Here is a 22,384-nt window from a genome sequence, read left to right on the forward strand (position 1 = left end):
CCCCGACTGTTGGGCCTTTTATAGGCCGCCTCCTCCGACTCCCGCCGCTCCTCCTCGACACACCACGCCACTCCCCGACTGTTGGGCCTTTTATAGGCCGCCTCCTCCGACTCCCGCCGCTCCTCCTCGACTCACCTCACCGCCGACTGTTGGGCCTTTTATAGGCCGCCTCCTCCGACTCCCGCCTCGCCCCCCCGACTCACCACGCCACTCCCCGACTGTTGGGCCTTTTATAGGCCGCCTCCTCCGACTCCCGCCTCGCCCCCCGACTCACCTCACCGCCGACTGTTGGGCCTTTTATAGGCCGCCTCCTCCGACTCCCGCCTCGCCCCCCGACTCACCACGGTTTTATACAGGCAACATGCATGGACAGCGACTTTTCTCACAAAGTCTGTGTTCCATTTTTGAGCTTTTACTCTTGTCTATGGTGTGGAATTCCCTGTGTATTCCCAGAGACATGCGTAAATCAAGGTGTAAAGCAAATACCCGGTGTAAAAAGATCAAGGAAACTCAGGCGCAATGCGTTACACATGTAATTACACTACACGTGAATTTCCTCATTTTTTCACACCTGTTTATCGATCCCTGTGCCTAAATGCATCTCAGCCCATTAAATTGGCTTCCTCCTCCTCACTCGCGCCTGCCCCCCTGCCCCCCCCCCCCCGCCACCCCCGCCACTCCTGGCTAAAGAGCCATACATGCTAATTTCCTGCCATTACACTGGTTTAAAATGGTTGTAAGATTAAGCTGCTCCCTCTAATCCGCTGTAGGTTAAAGGTTTAGCGGGAGCAGCGTGCGGCAGCCTGGCTCGGAAATCGACGTGGTTCCGGCCTGCAACACCATCAGCAGGCCAGGGCTGTTAGAGGGAGCAGCGTGCGGCAGCCTGGCCCGGAAATTGGTGCGGTCCCGGCCTGCAAGACCATTAGCAGGCCGGGGCCATTAAAGGGAGCAGCGTGCGGTGGCATACCACTGCAGGGAGCAGCGCATGCTGCTGCAGGAGGGCGACGGCTGACTGCAGTGCGGGCAGGTACAGCAGGAGTGGCAAGATTGGCGAAGGAGCGGCAAGAGTTTGTAGAGGGATATGATTGGGGCCCAGGAGAGGCGAGAGTTTGGGGCCCAGAAGAGGCGAGGGCCCCGGGGCAGCACGGGCCAGCCCACACTGTGATATGTGTGCGCACTAGGTCCGTGCAGCAGAGCTGGTCTCCACTTGTCTTGGTTAATCCTTGCCACTGGACCAAGACCTAGCTCTGTCAAGCCCGTGTGGTGGCTGGTGTGCAATGGTCACCATACATTAAAAAAATCCATGCACAGGCATCTTCCACCCTTCACGATATAGTTCGGGACCTGGAATATTAGGTCCTTCATTGAAACACCTGTGAATTCATCCCTTTTCGCCGTGGAAGCAAGTCATCCTCATTTCGAGGGACTGCCTATGATGATGATGATGAAAATTAAGCCGATCATTTTAGGTGGAGCGAGTCATTTGGTGTTTTATTGTGATTTTTTTGAGCGCTATTTAAAAATTTTTCATCACTGAGATCTGCAATGAATGTTCTTGCAGGTTCTGAGACCTGGTTCTTTGAATGCATTTTTATGGCACCAGTATAAGTCACATTAGAAACGGCAAAGCTTTGATGGCTGCATCTTCTTACGCCTAATCTGCATGAATGATAGTTAGATGCTTCAAACGTTAACTTTCATACTTTAAGAAGGAATATATGGTGTGAGTTCAGCAGTTTCCTCAGGCCCCAATTGTTTATGCCTGTTTTTATATTCCAATGTATGTTAATGAGATTGATAAAAAATATAGGTGTAAATAGGCACCAACAAAATAGACGCATGATTGGGCGTAACTTTGGGTGTAACTTCCTGATTACACACCACAGAAAATTTAAGCTCCAGATATTTTTCTCAGGATCAACATCTCAGACCATTCCTGTAAACGAGCCCTTGTAAATGTGTGGTCTGAAGTGTGCTTTTACCTTCCCAATATCTAGATCATTAGGAACGAGCCCAGGGATTGAACAGAAAGCCATTGTTAATGTATTTTGGCTGCTGATTATATTACGTACCCTCATGTGGTCTGAGGAATACAGTAGAATTAATGTTATTAAATAATGGCATAGGCTATAAACTGGCAAATATGTTTTTTTAAACAGTAAATGGATAAGTAAACAGAAGCAATGAGAAACATATAAATTAACAGTAGTTATAGCTTAACTATCCTCATAGACAGGACATAACATCTCTGCTGTGCTGAACCGGATTGGATTGGTTTATGCATGTTTTCCTTTACATGGCAATTCATTGCTGATCGACAGAGTATCTCTGACCTATCTATCTCTCTCTGATGGATGACTAAATTTGAATAAGACAGGCTGAGAAATACTTTTCAAAATTTCACCGGGAAAAGGAAATGTAAACATTTGTGTCTTAAACTCAAAGAGAGCTGCTAATCAAACATATATATATAAACCAAAGCCACAAGATAATTGCATTTGAATTGAAATTCACGTCGTTCCCTTGGATATTGACCAGATATTGGACAGTGGTTTTCAACAGTGTCTTTGCCAGATCTCAAATTTCTTGTCCATTGAAATGAATGCGGGGGCAGGGTGGGGGCAGGGTGGGGGGATCACATGCTGGCAAGTCCATAATATCTATATACTGGAGCTTTGTGTACCAAAACAAGTTGGACCATTTTCTGTGAGTGAACCTGATAACTCACCCTGTATTATACCGAAAGAAACCAATATGTCATAGAGAAAAATGCTCCTTTTTTTTCATGCATTTTTTTCAGCATCATGCAAGAGAATTAAAATACACAGAAAACACAAGGGGGCAAAAATCGGCCGTGTGGCACCTATTTTACGATTGTTAAGCCTTCAATATGGTAGACAGGAAGCGCATGGCCATTATGAGCCAGATGTGCCTCCCTGATAGCCTACGCTCCTCCCAACCACCGCTACTCCTGACCCGATTGCTGCTACCCTCCCGGTCGACCCCTCCCCCACGCTTTCTGGTAGCCCACCTTTCCAATCGGCCCCCTTCCTTGTTAAGAATACTTGGTGCTCACTTGGTTGTTCAGCAAGTTTATCCCACGAACAGCTGAGCCCAAGGTTCAATCTCCAGCCTGCACCGAGTTAATTGAGCATAATCTTGGCAGTGGTAGATGCCTCGGTTCATGGAAGCAAAAATTGGCAGGGATTCTGGCTCATTTTTTCCAGCTTGAGATAGATCTAATTTATTTAGAGCATACCAATAGACAATCTTCCCATTCCAAGCTGCACCTTACAATGTAGAAAACGTTAGAATGTTATTGTTAAGTATCGAATAACTCCACGAGGCTAAGTACGGTGAGCTAGTTCAGGCATGACCTTACTCCAGTTTATTTATTCTCAAAGTGAGGATTCAACATGGCTGCCAACATTATATACACGGCTTGCACGTGTCTGCCAGTGACCATTAGGACTCTGACAGTCGCGCCCTCTGAAGGCAGGTAAAATCCAGTTAACATACATAACATCATTCCACCTAAACTCCTTGGTACAGGTTGTATTTACAAGTTGAGACGGTCCGGGGCCTTCTGCTCCCTGGTTGATCTTCTCAGTTCAAACCCAAGCTTGGGTGAGTTAGTAGGACCATTGCTGAATTGCGGAGCAGTCGGTCTGACAGGACTGTTGGGGATGGTAGGTTCGTCTTCATGAATGACACAAGGGTCAACTGATGGTTGAATGTGTGTTGGTTGGTCAATGATGATGTCATCTTCAATTTGTTCTGGGTTGTCTGTGAATCGCAGTTTGGTTTGGTCGATGTGCCTCTTGCACATTTAGCCATTTAACAGTTTGACTACAAACACCCTGTTCCCCTCCTTGGCCAAAACCGTGCCAGCAACCGACTTTGGACCATGACCATAATTCAGGACAAACACAGGGTCATGAACAGCAATGTCACGTGATTCGGCTGCGCGATCGTGGTACCATTGCTGCCGTTGCCTTCTGGTTTCGACATGATCATTGAGATCCGGGTGTACAAGGGAGAGCCTGGTTTTGAGGCCTCTCTTCATTAACAGCTTAGCAGGAGGGATCCCGGTGAGCGAGTGGAGTCTCGTCCAGTAACTGAGCAGAATGTGGAACAAGCGGGTCTGTAGGGAGCCGTGAGTCACACGTTTTAGGCTCTGCTTAATGGTTTGGACACCCCGCTCCGCTTGACCGTTAGACGCGGGTTTGAAAGGGGCAGACCTGACATGCTTAATGCCATTGTGGGTCATAAACTCGTGGAACTCCGAACTGGTGAAACACGGTCCGTTGTCGCTGACAAGGACGTCGGGCAGGCCATGGGTGGCAAACATGGCCCGGAGGCTTTCAATAGTGGCTGTGGACGTGCTGGATGACATGATTATGCATTCAATCCATTTGGAGTAAGCATCCACTACCATTAAAAACATTTTGCCGAGAAAGGGGCCGGCAAAGTCTGTGTGGATCCTTGACCACGGATTAGATGGCCATGATCACAGACTCAGCAGAGCCTCCACAGGTGCATAGAAACATAGAAACATAGAAAATAGGTGCAGGAGTAGGCCATTCGGCCCTTCTAGCCTGCACCGCCATTCAATGAGTTCATGGCTGAACATTCAACTTCAGTACCCCATTCCTGCTTTCTCGCCATACCCCTTGATCCCCCTAGCAGTAAGGACCTCATCTAACTCCTTTTTGAATATATTTAGTGAATTGGCCTCAACAACTTTCTGTGGTAGAGAATTCCACAGGTTCACCACTCTCTGGGTGAAGAAGTTCCTCCGCATCTCGGTCCTAAATGGCTTACCCCTTATCCTTAGACTGTGACCCCTGGTTCTGGACTTCCCCAACATTGGGAACATTCTTCCTGCATCTAACCTGTCTAACCCCGTCAGAATTTTATATGTTTCTATGAGGTCCCCTCTCATTCTTCTGAACTCCAGTGAATACAAGCCCAGTTGATCCAGTCTTTCTTGATAGGTCAGTCCCGCCATCCCGGGAATCAGTCTGGTGAACCTTCGCTGCACTCCCTCAATAGCAAGAATGTCCTTCCTCAGGTTAGGAGACCAAAACTGTACACAATACTCCAGGTGTGGCCTCACCAATGCCCTGTACAACTGTAGCAACACCTCCCTGCCCCTGTACTCAAATCCCCTTGCTATGAAGGCCAACATGCCATTTGCTTTCTTAACCGCCTGCTGCACCTGCATGCCAACCTTCAATGACTGATGTACCATGACACCCAGGTCTCTTTGCACCTCCCCTTTTCCTAATCTGTCACCATTCAGATAATAGTCTGTCTCTCTGTTTTTACCACCAAAGTGGATAACCTCACATTTATCCACATTATACTTCATCTGCCATGCATTTGCCCACTCACCTAACCTATCCAAGTCGCTCTGCAGCCTCACAGCATCCTCCTCGCAGCTCACACTGCCACCCAACTTAGTGTCATCCGCAAATTTGGAGATACTACATTTAATCCCGTCATCTAAATCATTAATGTACAGTGTAAACAGCTGGGGCCCCAGCACAGAACCTTGCGGTACCCCACTAGTCACTGCCTGCCATTCTGAAAAGTACCCATTTACTCCTACTCTTTGCTTCCTGTCTGACAACCAGTTCTCAATCCATGTCAGTACACTACCCCCAATCCCATGTGCTCTAACTTTGCACATCAATCTCTTGTGTGGGACCTTGTCGAACGCCTTCTGAAAGTCCAAATATACCACATCAACTGGTTCTCCCTTATCCACTCTACTGGAAACATCCTCAAAAAATTCCAGAAGATTTGTCAAGCATGATTTCCCTTTCACAAATCCATGCTGACTTGGACCTATCATGTCACCTCTTTCCAAATGCACTGCTATGACATCCTTAATAATTGATTCCATCATTTTACCCACTACCGATGTCAGGCTGACCGGTCTATAATTCCCTGTTTTCTCTCTCCCTCCTTTTTTAAAAAGTGGGGTTACATTGGCTACCCTCCACTCCATAGGAACTGATCCAGAGTCAATGGAATGTTGGAAAATGACTGTCAACGCATCCACTATTTCCAAGGCCACCTCCTTAAGTACTCTGGGATGCAGTCCATCAGGCCCTGGGGATTTATCGGCCTTCAATCCCATCAATTTCCCCAACACAATTTCCCGGCTAATAAGGATTTCCCTCAGTTCCTCCTCCTTACTAGACCCCCCGACCCCTTTTATAACCGGAAGGTTGTTCGTGTCCTCCTTCGTGAATACCGAACCAAAGTACTTGTTCAATTGGTCCGCCATTTCTTTGTTCCCCGTTATGACTTCCCCTGATTCTGACTGCAGGGGACCTACATTTGTCTTTACTAACCTTTTTCTCTTTACATATCTATAGAAACTTTTGCAATCCGTCTTAATGTTCCCTGCAAGCTTCTTCTCATACTCCATTTTCCCTGCCCTAATCAAACCCTTTGTCCTCCTCTGCTGAGTTCTAAATTTCTCCCAGTCCCCAGGTTCGCTGCTATTTCTGGCCAATTTGTATGCCACTTCCTTGGCTTTAATACTATCCCTGATTTCCCTTGATAGCCACGGTTGAGCCACCTTCCCTTTTTTATTTCTATGCCAGACAGGAATGTACAATTGTTGTAGTTCATCCATGCGGTCTCTAAATGTCTGCCATTGCCCATCCACAGTCAACCCCTTAAGTATCATTCGCCAATCCATCTCAGCCAATTCACGCCTCATACCTTCAAAGTTAGCCTTCTTTAAGTTCTGGACCATGGTCTCTGAATTAACTGTTTCATTCTCCATCCTAATGCAGAATTCCACCATGCATGCAAGTGTTGCACTGATGCACGCATGACTCCAAGTCCGAGTCAATGCCGGGCCACCAAACGTGAGACCTGGCAATGGCATTCATCATGACAATGCCTGGGTGGGTACTGTGTAAATCTCGCACAAAAGTTTCACTGCCTTTTTTTGGCATAACAACACGATTACCCCATAACAGACAATCAGACTGAATAGACAATTCATCTTTGTGGCGGCAATAAGGTTTAATTTCACCCTGCATTTCCTGGGAATGGCAGACCAATTTCCATTTAGGACACACCTTTTTACGCTTGACAGTAGAGGATCCTGGCTGGTCCAGGTCCTAATTTGGCGAGCCGTGACGGGTGACCCCTCGCTCTCAAAGGTATCCATGACCAGCAGCAAGTCTGTGGGCTGCGGTATTTCCAGCTCGGTTGTGGGCAATGGTAGCCGGCTAAGCGCATCAGCACAGTTTTCAGTGCCTGGTCTATGGCGGATGACACAATCATGAGCGGATACTATCAGTGCCCATCTTTGGATGCGGGACAAGGCATTGGTGTTTATACCTTTGCTCTCAGAAAACAATGAAATGAGCGGCTTGTGGTCTGTTTCAAGCTCAAACCGAAGCCCAAATCTGTATTGGTGCATTTTCCTAACCCCATATACGCATGCTAAAGCCTCTTTCTCTACCATACTATAGGCTCTTTCAGCCTTAGACAGATTTCTGGATGCATATGCAACTGGTTGGAGTTTGCCTGATACATTGGCTTGCTGGAGCACACAACCGACCCCATATGATAAGGCATCACAGGCCAGCACTAACCACTTACATGGGCCATAGTGTACCAGTAATTTATTGGAACATAGCAGGTTCCTGGCCTTTTCAAAGGCTCTGTCTTGAGATTTGCCCCAAACCCAGTCGTTACCCTTTCTCAGCAACATGTGCAAGGGCTCTAGCAATGTGCTCAAACTAGGGGTCACACTCTGGGGTCTGGGTGCATTCTTGATGGCCTCTGTCTTCGAGTCCATAAACCTGATGCCGCCTGCTGCAATCTTTCTCCCCAGGAATTCGACTTCTGGTGCCATGAAAATGCACTTGGAGCGGTTTAGCCTGAGTCCCACTCTGTCCAGACAACGTAGAATCTCTTCCAGGTTGTGCAGGTGTTCGGTAGCGTCGCGACCGGTGATCAGGATGTCATCTTGGAACACGACGGTTCTCGGGACGGACTTCAGCAAACTCTCCATGTTTCTCTGAAATATGGTTGCCGCTGAGTGAATTCCGAAAGGGTATCTGTGGTATATAAACAGTCCTTTGTGCGTGTTTATGTACGTCAGTTTTTTCGAAGATTCAACCAGCTCCTGTGTCATGTAAACGGAGGTCAGGTCCAATTTGGTGAACAAATTCCCCCCGCTAGTGTTGCAAACAGGTCGTCAGCCTTGGGTAACGGGTACTGATCCTGTATCGAGACTCGGTTGATCGTTATCTTGTAGTCGCCGCAGATCCTGACCGTGTCATCATTTTTCAATACCAGGAAAATTGGACTGGCCCATTCGCTGAACTCAACTGGTGATATAATTCCTTCCCATTGAAGTCTGTCCAGTTCGATCTCGACCTTCTTCCTCATCATGTACGGAACCGCCCGAGCCTTGCGATGGACAGGTCTTGCATCCGGGCCTCGGTGGATCTGCACCTTGGCTCCCGTGAAGTTGACGATGCCTGGTTTGAACAACGAGGAAAACTTGCTCAGCACTTGAGCACACAAAGCGTCATCCACTGATGATAAGGCTTTAATATTGTTCCAGTTCCATTTAATTTTCTCAAGCCAACTCCTGCCGAACAGCGTTGGGCCATTGCCTGGAACGATCCACAACGATAAATCATGCACAGCTCCATCGTACAATACCTTTACTGCCGCGCTGCCAATGACTGGTATGAGCTCTTTGATGTAGGTACGCAGCTTCACATTGATTGGGCTCAGTTTGGATCTTTTTGCCTTAGTGTCCCACAGCTTTTCGAAAGCCCTCTGGCTTATTATTGACTGACTCGCACCCGTGTTCAATTCCATGGATACTGGAACCCCATTTAATTTAACTTCCAGCATTATCGGAGGACTTTTGGTAAAAGAATGTACCCCATGCACTTCTTTGTCCTGTACCTCGAGTTGAGTTGCCTGTGCCACTTGATCCACGCTGGATCGATCATCCTCAGCCACATGGTGTGTCGCAGCACGCTTGCTCGGTTGCGGACACATTCGCTGAAGGTGCTCCATTGTTGCACAGCCTTTGTACATGTATTGCTTGAATTGGCATTGATGGGCCCAATGATAGCTCCCGCAACGCCAACAAGGCGAGATTTGATTCATCCCCGATGGTGGACTTTGAGCAGTTATAGGTCGTACGAACGAGGACGAACGAGGCCCTGCCATGTGCAGCTCTGCCTGCAGATGATATTTTATGCACAGTACTTGCCGGTGAGTTTCGATGCTGGGAAGATATTTGTTTCGAATTTTAATCCGTGGACATGCATGCCTGGGCGATTGTGATGGCCCTGCTCAGGTCTAGAGATTCAGCAGCCAGCAGCTTTCGGAGGATGACCTCATGGCCAATGCCAAGCACGAAAAAGTCCCGCAGCATTTCCTCCAACACAGCTCCCAAGTTGCACGGCCCAGCGAGACGTCTCAGGTCGGTGACAAATTCCGCCACGTCCTGGCCCTCGGAGTGATTGTGTGTATAGAAACGATATCTCACCATGATGATGCTTTCCTTCGGTTTAAAGTGGTTCCGAACCAGCGTACACAATTCATCGTAAGTCTTATCCATTGGTCGAGTCGGTGAGAGTAGATTCTTGATAAGGCCATAAATTTTTGACCCACAACCGGTGAGGAGAACCGCCCTGCGCTTAATTGCGTTATTGGTTCCTTCCAATCCGTTGGCTACGAAGTACTGGTCGAGGCGATCGGTGAAATCCTCCCAGTCTTCCCCTTCCATGAATCGCTCCAAAATTCCAACTGACATGGTTGCGTGAAAGTTCATATTTTTAACTCGTCGCTAATTGTTAAGTATCAAATAACTCCATGAGACTAAGTACGGTGAGCCAGTTCAGGCATGACCTCACTCCAGTTTATTTATTCTCAAAGTGAGGCTTCAGCATGGCTGCCAACATTATACACACGGATTTCACGTGTCTGCCAGTGACCATTAGGACTCCGACAGTCGTGCCCTCCGGTGGCAGGTAAAACCCAGTTAGTATACATAACAGTTACCAGTGACAAAAAAGGAAGTCTGACATTGCCAACAGGCTCCTTTGATAGTTTTAATAGCCCAGCATTTGCAGAAGACGATGATTTGAGAGTTAGTTTTATTGGACATTTATTCGATTTCAAATATATTATTGTCCAACATAAAAGTGCTTAATCAGATCTTTATCAATATTATGGGTTCAATTTTGCCCAAGCCCATTTTCTGGCGTATTGCCAGAGTTACGCCAAGTTTTTAGGTCCAGAAATGCACCAGAAAGACATGTCCAAATGTTCCCCGATCTTTATACTGTAATCCGGAGCTGCGCAGTGTGGCCAGTCGCATCGGGGGGTGGAGCCTGCTGTCTGCGCCGAAAAACGCAGCCGGGCCTTCTGCGCATGCGCGGGAAAAAAAACGTAAGTTTTTGGCATCGCTGCAATGGACGCGCACGCGCAGTACAGCTCCGAGTTGGCAATCGAGAGGCCTCCAGACCGGGACCGGGGTCTCAAGTGGGCGCAGCTAGGAGAAGCAGTAGAATAGGAGAAAGAAAGGCACATTTAGATATCCAGAGTAAGAATAAAGAATGGGATGGTTTATGGTCACTTTTAAGTTGCTTGTACTAAAGGAGAATGTTGACTATATTGTCTTTAGTTATTCATGGAAATTATAGTCATACAGAAAACTGTGGACTTGTGTCACGCTCGGTTATTCATTCATGTTATGTAGGTTTGGATGACCATGTAGGGCGAAAGAATTCCGATGTGATGTGATGATATAGGATAGGTACTGGATTAAAGGACTGGTAATTTTTGTGAAGGTGGGGTTAAATGATGACAAAGGGAGATTGTTAAACAGTTGCAAACATTTTATTGATCAGTTGAGTTTGGATTCGTGCTTCTGCCGTCACTGAGGAGTTATCTGAGTCATGGTCCTCCTGATACTCCATGTTCTTTTACCTCCAAAACAGCTATGGCATTTCCAGAGGCATCTCCATGCCCAGGTCTTTCTGGATAAAATAGTCGCTCCCTCCCCCTCTAACCCTCTCCGGTCCCCGAGTGAGTGCTTTCCCGGTCCGCTCCGCTTCCCGCCCCTAGCCCAGGCCGAAGGGCTTGCCGGTAAGTGCGCTCCCTCCCCCGCCAACCCTCTCCAGTCCCCGAGTGAGCGCCGGTCCTGGTCTGCTGTGGCCCCGAGTGAGTGCCAGTCCCGGTCCGCTCCACGTCCCGCTCCTAGCCCAGGCCGAATGGCCTCCGATTTACTTACCTGCGCTGATTTCTTTAACTCTCTGCAAGGGTTTTCTCGAGTGGCCACATACGCTGGCCAAAGCAGAATTGGAGTAACTATCAGCTGGCTAAAGTTCACTAAATGGCCAGAATTGGCGTTGGTGGCTAGTTACGCCCCCTTTGGATGAAAAAAAAATGTACCTTAACAAAAACATAACTAAATGAGTTACGCTGGTGCAAATTGATTGGGGAAACTGAATTTTTAAGTTAGGCCAGAAAAAGCAGCCTGCTCCAAAAAAACAGCACAAATCACTGGGAAAAATTGAGCCCAATGTGTGGTCTGAGGAACATCCAGTCCAATTGGGCTACTTCTCTATTGCAGTCATACCTAAATCATCCTGTTGATTATGTCATTTATTATCGTTTTACTTCAGCTTGTCATGGAAAATTACATTCTATCTATAAAGACTCGAAGGTAATTTAACTGGCAAGAGCTATATCTTTAGCTATCAATGTCAAAGCATATAAATCTGTCCAGAGTTTTCGAACTTTATAAGTTATGAATGACCTTTAAATTTGATTTGAGCCAATTCTGGATTTTAATATACAAGATGATCTTAATCCAATTAAACCCCTTGGACAAATGCTTAAAAGTACAAGTTACTCTCTCTCTCCTCCCTCTGCCAGTTTTCTTTCCTCTCTCACCACCATGAGATTACTTGAATTAAACTCCCAGCCTAATCTGTAGGCGAATTAACTGTGTTGCTGTCTTAACAAACAATTTATGTACATTTCCTGCTCCCTCAACCCTATTCCCAATAATTGCTGACCATCCAACTTCCCTTCCTGGCTCCCATGTTAGCTGGCATTGCTGCCGGTTCTCTCTCCTCTGATACTGTCCCCCTCTCCTTCAAATCTGTCATCATCAACCCTCTCCTCAAAAAAACAACCTTTAACCCCTCCGTCCTTGCAAACTACCGCCCCATCTCCACCTCCTTATCCTCTCCAAAGTCCTTGAATGTGTTGTCGCCTCCCAACTCTGTGCCCATCTTTCCCACAATTCCATGTTTGAATCCCTCCAATCCGAATTCCGCGCCTGCCATAATATTGAAGCGGCTCTCATCAAAGTCACAAATAACATCCTTTGTTACTGTGACAAAGGCAAACTATCCCTCCTCGTCCTCCTTTACTTATCTGCAGCCTTTGACACGGTTGACCACTCACTCCTTCTCCAACGCCTCTCCACCGATGTCCAGTTGGGTGGAACTACACTCGCCTGGTTCCATTCTTACCTATCGAACCATAGCCAGAGAATCACCTGCAATGGCTTCTCTTCCCACTCCCGCATCGTTATCTCTGGTGTCCCCAAAGGATCTATCCTTGGTCCCCTCCTATTTATCATCTACATGTTGCCCTTTGGCGACATCATCTGAAAACACAGCTTCAGTTTCCACATGTACGCTGATGACACCCAGCTCTACCTCAATACCACTTCTCTCGACCCCTCCACAGTCTCTAAATTGTCAGACTGTATGTCCAACATCCATTTCTGGATGAGCAGAAATTTTCTAATTCAATATTGAGAAGACCAAAGCCATTGTTTTCGGTCCCTGCCACAAACTCCGTTCCCTAGCCACTGACTCCATCCCTCTCCCCAACTTCTGTCTGAGGTTGAACCAGGCTGTTTGCAACCTTGGTGTCATATTTGACCCTGAAATGAGCTTTTGACCACATATCCACAGCATAACTAAGACCGCCTATCACCCGTCTCCGCCCTTGCCTCAGCTCATCTGCTGCTGAAACCCCCATCTATGCCTTTGTTACCTCTAGACTTGACTATTCCAATCCACATTCTACCCTACATAAACTAGAGGTCATTCGAAACTCGGCCGCCTGTGTACTAACTCCCACCAAGTCCCACTCACCCATCACCCCTCTGCTCGCTGATCTACATTGGCTTCCGGTTGAGCAACGCCTCGATTTCAAAATTCTCATCCTTATTTTCAAATCCCCCCATGGCCTCGCCCCTCCCTATTTCTGTAATCTTCTCCAGCCTCACAACCCCCCCCCCCCTCCCCCCCGAGATGTCTACGCTTCTCTAATTCTGCCCTCTTGAGCATCCCTGATTATAATCGTTCAATCATTGGGGGCCGTGCCTTCTGTTGCCTAGGCCCCAAGCGCTGGAACTCCCTGCCTAAACCTCTTTGACTCTCCACCTCTTTTTTCCTTCAAGACGCTCCTTAAAACCTACCTCCTGCGCTAATTTCTACGGCACGGACATGATGGGCCGAAATGGCCTCCTTCCGTGCTGTAAACTTCTATGATTCTATGATTATGCAGCTCGGTGTCAAATTGTTTTATCTCGTACTCCTGTGAAGCGCCTTGGGATGTTTCACTACATTACAGGCGCTATATAAATACAAGTTGTTGTTGTTGTTGTCCTTCTTGACCCGTCTGCAGTCTTTGACACGATTGATGACACCATCCTTCACCCGCCTGGTTCCATTCTTATCTTTCTTATCATAGCCAACAAATCACCTGCAATGGCTTCTCTTCCCACTCCGGCATCGTTACCTCTGGTGTCCCCCAAGGATCTATCCTTGGCCTCCTCCTATTTTTCATCTACATGCTGCCCTTCGGCGACATCATTCGAAACCACATGTACGCTGATGACACCCAGCTCTACTTCACCACCCAAAACCCCCAAAACTATCTCTAAATTGTCAGACTACTTGTCTGACGTCCAGTGCTGGATGAGCAGAAATTTCATCCAACTAAATATTGAGAAGACCAAAGCCATTGTCACCACAAACTCCGTTCCCTAGCCACCGACTCCACCAATCTCACTGACAGCTGTCTGAGGCTGAACCTGACTGTTCACAACCTTGGTGTCATATTTGACCCCGAGATGAGCTTCTGACCACATATCCGCACCATCATTAAGACTGCCTTTTTCCACCTCCTTAACATCGTCTGACTCTAGACCTGCCTCAGCTCATCTGCTGCTGAAACCCTTATCCATGCCTTTGTTACCTCTAGACTTTACTATTTCATCACACTCCTGGCCAGCCTCCAACGTTCTACCTTCTGTAAACTTGAGGTCATCCTAAGTTATGCTGCTCGTGTCCTAACTTGCGCCGAATCCTGTTCATCCAACACCCCTGTGCTCACTGACCTACATTAGCTCCCGATTAAGCAACGTCTCAATTTAAAAATTCTATTCCTTTTTTTTCAAATCCCTCCATGACCTCATGCCTCCCTATCTCTGTAATCTCCTCCAGCCCCACAGCTCTCCAACATATCTGTGCTCCACTAATTCTGGTCTCCTTAGCACCCCAATTTTAATAGCTGATGGCCGTGCCTTCAGCTGTCAAGGCCCTAAACTCTAGAATTCCCTCCCTAACCCTCTCCACCTCTCTATCTCTCTTTCCTCCTTTAAGAAGTTTCCTTAAAACTTACTACTTTGACCAAGCTTTTGCTCATCTGCCCTTATCTCCTGAGATGAAGGGGTAGTCTTATGACGAAAGGTTGAGCAGGTTGGGCCTATACTCATTGGAGTTTAGGTATCTTATTGAAACGTATAAGATTATGACAGGGTAGATGCAGAGAGAATGTTTCCCCTCGTGGAGGAATCTAGAACTAGGGGGCATAGTTTCAGAATAAGGAGTCACCCATTTAAAACGCAGATGAGGAGGAATTTCTTCTCTCAGAGGGTCGTGAATCTTTGGAACAGAAAGCTGTGGAGGCTGGGTCATTGAATATATTTAAGATGGAAATAGACAGATTTTTAAACGATAACGGAGTCAAGGGCTATGGGGAGCGGGCAGGGAAATGAAGTTGAGGCAAAGATCAAATCAGCCATGATCTTATTAAATGGCGGAGCAGGCTCGAGAGGCCAAATGGCCTACTCCTGCTCTTATTTCTTATGTTCTTATGTTCTTATGTGGTTCGGTGTCAGATTTTGTTTTATAACGCTCCTGTGAAGCGCCTTGGAATGTTTTACTATGTTAAAGGCTCTATTTAAATACAAGTTGTTGTTGTTATAGTTATAGAATCATAGAATGATACAGCACAAAAGGAGGCCATTATGCCATCGTGCCTGTGAAAGAACTATCCAATTAGTCCGCTCCCCTGCTCTTTCCCCATAGCCCTGCAATTGTTTTCCCTTCAACTATTTATCCAACACCCTTTTGAAAGTTATTATTGAATCTGCTTACTCCACCCGTTCAGGCAGTGCTGTCCAGATCACAATAACTCACTGTGTAAAAACAGTTCACTGCATCTCGCCTTTGGTTCTTTTGCCATTACTTAAATCTGTGACCTCTGGTTACCGATCCTTCTGCCATTGGAAACAACCTCTTAAGCACTGTCATTGTGTAAGACTACAATCCAAGTTATCCTCCTACAGCAGAACTGGAAATGTATTATGAATATTGAGATCTTCAGCTGCCAACCTGCTTTCTCCTCTGGTTCATAACAACACATTTCAAGTAAGCACGAGACTTTGTAGTGGAGTAAACGGAACAGACTTTGTTGATACACAGTAAAGGTGATCAATCCTAACTGTATACAGAGAGTGGCTTTTTGGTTAAATATTCTATTTTTCAAGCCCTCTGGGATACTGTTGAAAATCATGATCCTTTATACACCATATTTTGACTACATCAAAAAAAAATGTCATAGATAAGATTGTAATGGGTAATGGTTGATGGGTGTTTTTGTGATTGGAAGGCTGTATCCAATGGGGTCCCGCAGGGCTCAGTGCTGGGTCCCTTGCTTTTAGTGGTATATATCAATGACTTGGACTTGAATGTTGCGGGTATGATTAAGAAGTTTGCAGATGTCACTAAAATAAGCTGTGTGGTTGATAATGAAGATGAAATCTGCGGACTGCAGGAAGATATCAATGTACTGGTCAAGTGGGCAGAACAGTGGCTAATGGAATTCAAATCGGAGAAGTGTGAGGTAATGCATTTGGGGAGGTCTAACAAGGAAAGGGAATACACATTAAATGATATGACACTGAAAAGTGTAGAGGAACAAAGGGACCTTGGAGTGCAGGTCCACAGATCCCTGAAGGTAGCAAGCCAGGTAGATAAGGTAGTTAAGAAGGCATATGGAATACTTGCATTTATTAGTCGAGGCATTGAATACAAGAACAAGGACGTTATGCTTGAACTGTATGTAAGGGAAATAAATTCCACACCAAGTCCGAGTACGGTGAAGGAAAACATCACAGTTTATTCGTACAGAGCGCTCTGGGAGATGTGGGGAAACTCCGCAGCTTCGCCACACCTTCTCTCCGAGCGAAGTTTTCCAAGTTACAATTATACCTTTGGGGGCGGTCCCGCCCCTTACACCATTGTCCAATTATCTAACATTTTTGTAATGTCTTACCCTATATGGTAATGCTATGACAATCTATCTTTACATTGTGGTAAGTCAAAGGTTAACTAGCATACGCACAGACAAGTGGGGTTATTTTCCTCGCATCAGCAGAAAAACAAGGAACTATCTTCCTGTTATTAGTACAAGCGATATACATCTGTTGCCTTCCCAACTGCCCGTTGTCTTACTTCCCCTATCTCCATGACTCAGGGTCAACAAACATTGGGTTCTAAATGTGTCTTTTGTTTTAAGCAGGCAATTTGTTGCTTGAACGTTTACATGGTACAGTACCAAAAACAAGAGTATTATAAACTAAGAGATAATTCTTCCACAACACTGTATAAAACACTGGTTAGGCTGCAGCTGGAGTACTGTGTGCAGTTCTGGTCACCACATTACAGGAAAGATGTAATTGCACTGGAAAGGGTGCAGAGAAAGGACTGGAGAATTTTGGCTATGAGGAAAGATTGGAGATGCTGAGTGTGTTTTCTTTGGAACAGAGGAGGCTGAGGGGAGACCTTATTGAGGTGTATAAAATTATGAGGGGCGTGGATAGAATGGATAGGAAGGACCTGTTTCCCATGGCAGAGGGGTCAACAACCAGGGGGCATAGACTTAAAGTAATTGGGGGGCAGTTTAGAGGAGATATAAGTGGAAATGACTTCACCCAGAGGATGCTGAGGATCTAGAACTCACTTCCTGAAAGGGTGGTACAGATGCAGCATCCAAAATCCGGCGTTCCGGAATACGGAATGTTCTGGAATCCAGACTCCAGACCGATTGGTGGCAGGGTCGTCCGGAATCCGTAAAATGTTCCGAAATCCGGACCCGCCGACCCTGCCAACTTCAAGATCCTGCCGCTGCCCGACCAAGGGCCTCGCCTCACCGCCCCTCACCTCGCCGCCCCTCGTCTTGCCGCCACCCGACCTTGGGCCTTGCCTCACCACACCTCGGGCCTCACCTTGCCTCCCTTACCTCGGGGCCTCCTCGCCAGCCCACCCAAACACCTTCTCCATGACGGGGCCGCCCGACCAGCTCCTCTTCGGCGGCGGGGACCGGCCGACAACCTCATCCTCAGCAGCCCGAACTGCTCCTCGGCAAGCATACCCGCCCCCTCCTCCAGCGCCCCCCCCCCCGCCCCGCCCTTTCTGACGTTCCAAAATCCGGAAATACCCAAACTTGGGCTCAGGTGTTTCTGGATTCGTGATGTCAGAAAGGCGTTCCAAAATCTGGAAAAACGCAGAATCTGGAACGGCCTCAGTCCCGACGGTTCCGGATTTGGGGCGCTACACATGTAGAGGCAGAAACCCTCACCACATTTACTTGGATGTGCACTTAAAGTGCTGTAACCAACAGGGCTATGGACCAAGAGCTAGAAAGTGGGATTAGGCTGGATAGCTCTTGGTCGGCTGGCACGGACGCGATGGGACGGAATGGCTTCCTTCCGTGCTGTAAATTTCTATGATTCTATGAGTTACATTTTATAACTTTCACTTATTTCCTTACACACCACGTTACATATCAGAAGACAAGCCATGCTTTCTCCTCACATCAAACACTTCAAAGTCATCCTATTTATCTTGGAAAGCCTGGAAAGCTGTTTACTTTAAAATACAAAGAACTTCGACTGTTAACCCTTAACACACATCTCACCAGGGTGCCTAACACAGACCAGTTAATTCCTGGTCAAATGACATCTTTTGTACAACCAATGAGAGACTAAACACACTGGCATTGGCTGAAGACGCAATGATGGACAGAGAACTGGCCAATCATCAATTAGGCCACCAAGAGTGCTCTGATTAAGATGTCATAAGCTTTAGAATTCACTTTAATTTAAATTTCTGACTGTTGGGCAGCGGGAGCTCCCTGAGAATTCCAAATCAGTTACACCCTCAACTGTAGCTGGTGAGTAACTGTCGGCTTCATTTATGGGCCTGATGGTTTTGTATGTTATTAAGAACCTGTGGACCAACTCTGTGTGGTGTACTTCTAAATAAAATTTTAATTAATTACAGATGGGGAGTTGTGGGAGGTGTACTCTCAGTACAGTGAGATCCTCATCAGTAACTTTGAACAAAATATTTAATTAGGGATCTTGCCAACACCGTCTCCCATGGCGGAAGGGATTTGTGCGACAATCATTGCCAATTATTAGCAAGGAGGCACTGGACGCTGGGGAGGTACCAGTAGATTGTAGTTAGGTGAATGTGAGGCCCATATTGTGGATCAAAGCAGATGGACACAATACTGACCCATTAGTCTTAGGCGGAGAGGTTTAGGAAGGGTATTTCAGAGCTGAAGGCCTAGATGGCTGATGGTGGGCCGAAGGGAATGGGGGATGTACAAGAGGCCAGAGTTGGAGGAAAGCAGAGTTCTTGGAGAGTTATAGGGCTGGAGAAGGTTACAGAGATAGGAAACGGCAAAGCTTTGGACGGATTGGAACACAAGGATGAGATTTTTTAAATCGAGTTGTTGTTAGACCTGGAGACAATAAAGGTCAGAGATCACTGGGGTGATGGGTGAATGGTGTGAGTTAGGATACAGACAGCAGAGGTTTGGATGAGCTCAAGTTTATGGAGGGTGGAAGCTGGGAGGCTGACCAGGAGAGCATTGGAATAATCAATTAGGAGGTAACAAAAGCATGGATTGAGCCGCAGATAAGCTGTTACAGGGGCAGAGACAGGCGATGTTAGGGTGGAAGTAGGCAGACCACCACTGCCTTTAATTAGCGCTTCCCAAACGGCCAGCCGAGGTGACAACGCCTCCTGCAGCTGCTTTGTTGGTGCCCGCGATGCTGCTGGGGACAGAATCGAATATTAATCCGGGGCAGTAATGGTCTGCTGCGCACCAGATGATGTCATGATCCCCGGGGCACAAGAGATCGAGGCGGTAAGTGTTAGCGCCAGCACCAGATCGCCAGGAAAGTTCGCGGGCATCGATGATTTCGCCGCACCTAGTCGGTAACCCCTTAGCGCCCCATTATCGCCCACCACAAGTGCTAATGGGAGGCGCAAACTAAGTCAGTTTCTCCCCGTGATACATTACAATTACCAACTTTAATTCTAAAATGTTTCGGTTTTTCAAGTTTATATATACTTTGATTTGCTCTTGGGATATGAGAAATGCCAGCAAGCAGTATCCAAGCCCTAGTTTTCTTGTGAGTTTCCAGATGAATGTCATCTGATTAAAAAGAATGACTTTGCACTGAGCAGAATGTTGGGCCTGCTTCTGCACCCTGCACAGTGATGAAGCTTCCAATATGCAGATTCTGCTTACAAATGGTTTGGACAATGAGACAGCTCAAGAGCCTCTCGGATTGGCTTATTATCCAAAGCATTTATACCCAGAATTTGCGTACAGGATTCTCTCCAGCTGGAGCAGCGAAAAATTCCCAAATTTATGGAATTGTAGTTATTGGATATGGTGCAGCCTGGTTTGAGTTGATACCTCAAAATTAGGAGATTAGTTCCTCTGCCTGGAAATGTCCTCACTCATATGTGCCTCATGTGTTTGATTTGATTTGTAGGCAGTATCATGAATCTTTCCTTCTTCATGTTTCACTTCTGTCCTATAGACATTATTTAGTGTGATATGGTTTGTCACTGTGATAGTTAGTGCTGTAAAATATGAATATATTTACTTCACATTTGTATTTTTCTTGTAAAATATTACACAAAACCTGAAAATAAGATTTTTTATAAGAATTTTGATGAATGGTACAATTAAGCAGGCGATAGAGTTTCCACGTTGAGCGTATTCGGCGATTTCATTTGCATATTACTGAAGGCAAAATCTGCCGTGAATCAGTACAATTAGGCAATGTTTCAAAATGTAATTTAAAAAAAAATGTGATTTAAAAATATTCCTTGATATATTTAAGTGGTAACTTGTTAAAGTTTGATTAATACAGGTGAAATAGGTTTATCACAAAAAATAAGCATTTAAAATCAGTGTAAATCCACCACCTGTGAGTAACCCGATTCTAAATTACTGAAACTGACTTAAAAAAAATATACAAAACTATTTTCTAGCTAGATTGGGGTACAGTAGTCAGTTCCGTAGTAAATTAAAAAAGAAATCATTCAAAATGTAACAGTTAGTGTTCTTGCAACCAAAAGATCCAGCTTAATTTTTGGAGCCTCCTCAAAGGTCTGCAAATGAGTGCAATTAGCGGAAACTTCCAATGGTGGTTAATTCACCCTGGGAGTGTAAGCCTAATTCGAGCGCGATATTTTTAAAACTTGCGCAAAAGATTACGGAAACGCAAATTGCATTTAAAATTACGTGATCTTTTGCGCCAGTTACGTCGATATCAGGTGAATTGCACTGAAAATACCAGCGCAATCGAACGGAAACTCCAGGCTGTAGGATATTATTTTTCTAATAGCTAAGTTGTTCATTTGTACATTAGATTTTAACTCCGTGTTCTTTCCTCTAGGTGTTTGATTATGACTTTGGGTTTCAAGATGACTTCATGGGTTCAACCTATCTGGATCTAACTAAATTGGAATTAAAGAGGTAACAGATATTATAGTTAATTTTCCCATCATCATTTTACTTTTGTAGTAATCTGTTCAAGTGTGTAATCAGCATTCTCAATGGGGGGGAAAACTGAAATGGATATAGTTCATTCAAGCAGATCATTCTCTGCAAGGGTTTAATATTTGATTTTGGGGAATCTTGGACTCAGAAGCAGAAAGTTTTGGTATTTGAGAAGTTGAAACCAAATCAATATAATCCAGGTTGGTGTGCCAGCTGACCTAAGATTTCAGGGAATTAAATCTCTACTCACTAATTGAATATTTTCCCCTGGAAATCAGCTACTTTTTCCACCAGAACAATGGAGAACAGTCCCTGGAAGACAACAACAACAACTTGAATTTATATAGCGCCTTTAACATAGTAAAACGTCCTGAGGCGCTTCACAGGAGACCATCAATGGTTGTTTCTCCCTCCCCAAAGTAGACCTCCAGAGAACACTGAAGCACATGAGATCATGGAGTGGCAGAGAACATATTAATGTATCCCCTCCTCAAACTACCTGGATAACCAGAGACAAATAACTAATTGCTGCTATTTTTTTTAAACAGAGCAGTACCACAGCATCTGTAATGGTCACAATTTGAGTCAACTTTTAGTCTTTGCAATAAAACCTGCAATATCAAAATTAAATCCACTTTAGACTTTTAGGTAGCAAAATTCGATAGCCCCAAAAAAGGCCATGGGGATAGCAATGAAAACTTTGTGCTGCCTGCTAATTTAAATGAATGCAGTGTTGAGGCAGCGCTACACGCACTATTGAGTGGCTAAGCGCCTCAGCAGGAGCCCAAAGTTCGTGCAAGGCTAGCACCACTTAAAGCTAGACTGCACTACTTAAAGTTTGGAGCAGGTGCTGGAAGTGGCTGGGGTAAAGAACACTGACTAATGGTGCAACAGGGGAGAGAGTGTGCTCCAAATGTCTCAGATGCTGCACTGGAGGTCTTGGTGGAGGAGGTGAACAGGAGGAGAGAGGTCTTCTATCCACAGGGGGCCAGGAGGGTCTCCAGACAAACTCTGCAAAGGCAGTGGGAGCAGGAAGCTATGGCGGTCAATGCCAGAAGTCAAGCCCGAGGACCTGGAGGTAGTGCTGCAAAAAGTTGAATGATCTCACGTGAGTGGTCAAGGTCAGTGAATTCATCTTCAGATGCCCTATCCCACCAACTACACCACTAGCCTCACACGCTGCTCAATG

The 22,384-nt window shown here is 46.0% G+C and overlaps 1 protein-coding gene across 5 annotated transcripts in view; it reads left to right on the top strand.

Moving 5' to 3' along the window:
• mctp1a (multiple C2 domains, transmembrane 1a) overlaps positions 1-22,384 on the top strand; it is a 979,537-nt gene that overhangs the window by 373,373 nt on the left and 583,780 nt on the right. For all 5 annotated transcript variants that reach the window (XM_070884895.1, XM_070884861.1, XM_070884869.1 and 2 more), the window contains one exon: positions 21,092-21,171. In XM_070884895.1, coding sequence (XP_070740996.1) covers positions 21,092-21,171 — 80 coding nt within the window. The remainder of the gene's footprint in view (positions 1-21,091; positions 21,172-22,384) is intronic.

This window comes from Pristiophorus japonicus, chromosome 1 (assembly GCF_044704955.1).
Source record: "Pristiophorus japonicus isolate sPriJap1 chromosome 1, sPriJap1.hap1, whole genome shotgun sequence".
In the NCBI taxonomy this organism is placed as follows: Eukaryota; Metazoa; Chordata; class Chondrichthyes; family Pristiophoridae; genus Pristiophorus; species Pristiophorus japonicus.